Genomic DNA, 4687 nt, shown 5'->3' on the forward strand with positions numbered 1-4687 from the left:
CAGTGGACAGGGAGGCCTGGTGTGCTGTGGTCCATGGGGTCACAAAGAGTCAGACACGACTGAGTGACTGAACTGAACTAAGGTACGTGAGGTCATGAGAGTAGCCCTAACCCACACTGACTGGTGTCCTTATTAGCAGAGCAGGTCAGGACACAGACACACACAGAGGAATTGGTTCACACTGTCTTGGAGGCCGAGAAGCCCCCAGTCCACTATCTGGAAGGAGGAGAGTGGGGGCGTGGTGGTGTCGTTCCCTCTGAGCCCTAAAGGCCCGAGAAGCAGGAGTTCCAACATTGGCAGGCAGCAGAGGATGGGCATCCCAGCTCCAGAAGAGGGAGCTGGTCCTTCCTGCCTTTTGTTCCGTCTGGGCCTTGGATGGCCTGGGTGATGCCCACTCACCTGGGGCAGTGATCTTTCTCAGGCCCACCATTCACATGTCAAGTGTTCTGGAAACACCCTCACGGAAACATCAGGAATAACGTTTTACCAGCTGCACGGGCATCCCTTAGTCCAGGCGCGCTGACACACAAAATCATGGCCTCCAAGGCGGACACAGCCCTGCCACTCCTGACCTCTGGACCATAAGATAACTCATGTGTGTGGTTTGTGGTCATTTGCTTCGGCAGCCATGGGGAGCAGGGCCTCTGATCCGGATGGATGTGTTCCCCGCCAGCCTCCTGGGAAGGCGCAGAGGTGCTTCTGGGCCGGATGGGAAGGAGGGGCTGACCACACAGCCTCCCGGGGCCTCTGGCTTCTCCTTCCAGGGACTGGCCTTGAGCGCCGAGCCCTGTGACAAGGCCCTGGCTGTGACTGTCCACTGGCACCTCAGACTGGACTCGGCCTGGGGATCCAGCTGGGTCTCGGCCGCCATCCAGCTGCTTGCAACCTCTGGCTCAGGTGCCCTGGCTCTGCTGTCCACCGGCCTATGGCCCCCCGGGAAGGCGGCCGCTGTTGACCAGAAGCCCCGGGCTGGGTCCCGGACCTGCCACCACCAACTGCGTGACCCTGGGCAGATGTGTCGTCTCCGTCGGGTGGACTGTCGTGTGCCAGGATGGTGGTGTTTCCTTACTAAGAGGTTTCCCTTGGTGAGGAAAGGGGAAACATACGGTGGGAGGCTGCTCTGCCTGCAGGGACGCGGGGCAGGCGAGATGGAGGGCTGGTCTTCCCAGCCCAGGGGGAGTTCAGCTGGTGGGCACCAGGGCCCTCTGTGCCTTGTTCCATACCACTCTGACGGGGAAACTGAAGCCCAGCCCTCTCTTTCCCACTCCGGGACTTGGCTCCGTCCCGGAACCAGTCACGGAGGCCGAGCGCCCAGTAGCCAGCGACACCCGTCCAGCTGGAGCAAAGGCTGGGGAAGCCGTGGGGCTCCTGCCCTGCCCCCTCGCTTCTCCCTGACTGCCCCCTCCTCCGCCCCGTCCCCGCTCCAAGCTGAATGCTTGGCTGCAAAGTCCCATCTGAGCCATACACCACCTGCCTCCCTCTCTTTTCTCTTTGTCTTCCAGCCCCTCATTAATTCCATTCACCCCAAGCCGCCCTGGGTGGGGGCCTTTCCTCCTGTAGGCCAAGGAAATCTTCCTCCCCAAGTCTCCTCCCTACAAGGGCTTCCCCTCTCATGGATGGATGGAGGTTTTTTTTTTGGCAAGAAGTTGGGGAGCAAATTGGGGTGGGCTCCCTGCTGGCATGCAGTGAGTGTTTTCTCTGCTGGGGGTGGGGAGTTGTGTGGAACCACCCTGTGAGCCTCTTGAGGCCTGGACTTAAGGCCCACGTGCTGGCCATCCTCCATGCACAGGCAGGGAGAGGAGGCCAGGATGCTGGAAGGGGAAACCGAGGAAGGGCTGCTGTGGCTGAGGAACCAGTGCCGCGGGGTCATCACAGGTGCTTCCAGTTTATTCTCCATGGTCTGGGGGAGGGGACAGGAGACAGCGGACAGAGTGCTGGCCAGCCAGGGTGCAGGCCATGCTGGGCGCAAGGAGGGAGCGCCCCACTCAGAGCCCCATCTCCCAAAGGCTGGCCAGGAGGCTGAGCAGGACGGTGGTGGCCACAGTCGCAGGGCTCCCCTGGGGGCCGCCTGACCCCCTCCCCTGGGGGTCTTGCCAGGGTGGGGTGTTGCACAGGCTGGACTGGCAGCAGGATATGGTCGTCAGAGATCCATCCACCGTCCTGCTGATGGCTTGACATGTGTCTGCACACCATCCCGAGTAGGTGGTCTGGGGACCTGACTCTGTGGGGGGAGAGAGCGGGTCACGTGGGATGGGACACGGCAGGGATGGGGCCCCTCACAGGTGTGGGTGACGCCGTCCCACCACCCCTGGCTGGCCCCTCACCAGTGTTCCAGGAGGAGACGATGGCTTTGCATGTCCTGGGGAGCACGCAGCTCTGTACCTGCTCGCAGCTCTCCCCCTTGTGCAGGGACTGGCACGTGTAGCACTGCGGCCCTGGGGGGCCGGGTGGCCTCAGCTGTGCAAGGGGCACAGCCCCCAGAGCGCCCCCAGCTCACCCACGCCTGCCGCTTCCCAGCCTCTTCCCCTTGGAGGTCTCTTCCCAATTCGGGTCCGCCTCTCCCACTCTCAGCTGACCCTCTCAAACCCTGCCCTGCTGGAGCCCTCTGTGCCCCCACATCAGGACTGGCCCCCTTATCTCCCGCCTCGCCCCCCGCTGCCCTGCCTCACCAGGACAGTTGTGTACTTCTGAACTGGACTCCACACCCAGGGCCTTTGAGTCGCCGGTCTCTCCACCCTGGGGCTCTGCTGTGCCCCTGTCTGCTTGGTGAACTCCTATTTAACCTCTCTGCCCCAGCACCACTGCCCCTCCCAGGACTGGCTCCTTCTCTAGCCCCCTCCTCCGGACGGCAGTTGGGGGTCACTGCCAGGGTGAGAAATGAGGGTGTGCTGAGTGCCAAGGGCCCCTCCTCCCCCTTCCCCCACCTTGAGGGCATGGACCTTGCAGTGGAGGCCTCTGCCTGTGGGTTCCTCACTGTCAGCCTCGAGGCACCCATGCGAGTGCTGAGAAACAGAGCTGAGCGCCCCCATGCTGGGGCGGGGTGGGCAGGTACCTGAGCCCCTGCTGCCCGCAGGCACGCCGGCCTCCTCTTCCTCCTCGTCCTCATCATCGTAGCCTTCGCGCCCAGCGTCCGGGTCGTCATCCTCGTCCTCCTGCGCCCGCCCTCTCCCTGGCCGCGCAGGGACACCTGTAAACCTCCACTACCCAGGCACAGAGGACACAGGCTTGGGGCCCAGTGCCGCGCCCCCTCCCCTCGGTCCAGCACCCCCTTCCCAGTCCGTCTAACCTCCCTGGCCCTCCCAAGGTGGTGAGGTCGCTGCCTGGGTCTCCGAGCCCCAGCCCCACCTCCTGACAGGCGTGCGGCCTGGTGGCATCCTTGCCAACAACACTAGGGGTTGGGCGCTGGCCCTTCACAGCCCCCTACTCCGGCCCCCAGATGGCGGGCACCCCGAAGCCTGAGAGGCTGAGACCGGGTGGCGTTGTGTGGGGAGGGTCGCCCGCGCCCTGGCGTCTGGCTGGGGCCGGGGCTGGAGGTTTGGGGACCCGTGGGGACCCAGCACAGCCCACCCACCTCCCTCTGGCCTCAGGCTGCAGGTGCTACCCGTCCTCCTCCCCAAGCCACATCTTGCCCCTGGGCTGGGTGACCCTGAGGGTCTGCAGCCTGGACGGGGGGGTCCCTCTTGCTGCAGGGCCACCCCTCGTCCCACGCACCTTGCTGCCGGCACCACAGCAGAGCCAGCAGGACAGCCGCCAGTGCCTTCATCCTACGGGGCTGCCACCTCTGCCGCGTCTGCTCACCAGGGCCTCACCGGGGCTCTGAATCTGTGGGAAGTGGAACAAAGGGCCTTGCCGGGGGCTTCCCAAGGCCCCGGGCCCCCCAGCTCCAGCCTCAAACAATGGGCCTCAGGCTGGCCCCCAGGCCAGGCACCGGGCCAGGGACCGTCATTTCCCTCCCTGGCTCCAGTGGCGGGGGAGGGGAAGTCACTTTGGCGGCCGGTGGGCCGTCCTGTCCACCTGAGCGGTTCCGCCCTGGCCTTGCAGCCTCAGCCCTGCAGTGCAGGCTGGCCAGCGCCCACCCCTTGTCTCGACCCTGAGACCAGGTCCGGGCTGCAGCCATGGGAGCCTGGCCTCGTGGACCCTCCAGCTGCAGACCGCTGAGCGGCACCGTCAACCACGAGTCAGCTGCGTCATCTCCAGGGGCCTTGTTAAGAGCATTTCAGAGTAAAACCCAACTGTGGTCCTCCTGCTAGGCCTCCCTCTCCCAGCAGCACTGCGTGGGCTGCCGCTGCCCTCCGGGGCGCCTCAGGGCCTCCGCCCCGCTGCCTCCTCTCCCTGGAACGCAGTCCCTGCTGACGTCCTGAGGCCGTCCTGCCCCGGGGTGGCGTGCCCTGTGTCAGACAGAGAGCTTCAACCCAGGAGGTCAACGGGAGACCAGACCAGACGTCTCTGAGTCCTTGTGATAGCAAGCACATATTTGCAAACTACTGCTTCCTGCTTAAGTACAGGAAGATAAAGGATTGATAAACACTCTCAGAGGAAGAGCTTCCGCACTGGCTTCAGGGTGTTGATACGGAGTTGTTGGCTGAGGAGGCAGGCCTTAGGGTTAGGGAGTGATGGGGGAGGAGGCGGTGCGATCGTGGGTGAGTGACAGGCGATGGCTCTTGGCTTGCCTGTCGCGAGTTCTCTA

General features: G+C 64.2%; 1 protein-coding gene across 2 annotated transcripts; it reads right to left on the reverse strand.

The window, feature by feature from the left end:
* Nucleotides 1-833: 833 nt before the first annotated feature.
* GPIHBP1 (glycosylphosphatidylinositol anchored high density lipoprotein binding protein 1) lies at nt 834-4461 on the reverse strand. Of its 2 annotated transcripts, XM_010836746.1 has the most exons (5): nt 4234-4461; nt 3712-3822; nt 3053-3169; nt 2325-2435; nt 840-2221 (listed from the first exon to the last, which is right to left on the reverse strand). In XM_010836746.1, exons 2-5 carry the CDS (start codon nt 3761-3763, stop codon nt 1986-1988), a joined length of 516 nt encoding a protein of 171 aa, XP_010835048.1. In that variant the 5' UTR covers nt 3764-3822; nt 4234-4461; the 3' UTR covers nt 840-1985. The 2 variants fall into 2 exon arrangements, 1 of the variants encoding a protein (XP_010835048.1); XR_825015.1 differs by lacking the exon at nt 4234-4461 and having other exon boundaries at nt 834-2221; nt 3053-3200; nt 3712-4052.
* Nucleotides 4462-4687: the final 226 nt, after the last annotated feature.

The sequence above is a fragment of the Bison bison genome, unplaced genomic scaffold (genome assembly GCF_000754665.1).
Source record: "Bison bison bison isolate TAMUID 2011002044 unplaced genomic scaffold, Bison_UMD1.0 scf7180017845702, whole genome shotgun sequence".
NCBI lineage: Eukaryota > Metazoa > Chordata > Mammalia > Artiodactyla > Bovidae > Bison > Bison bison.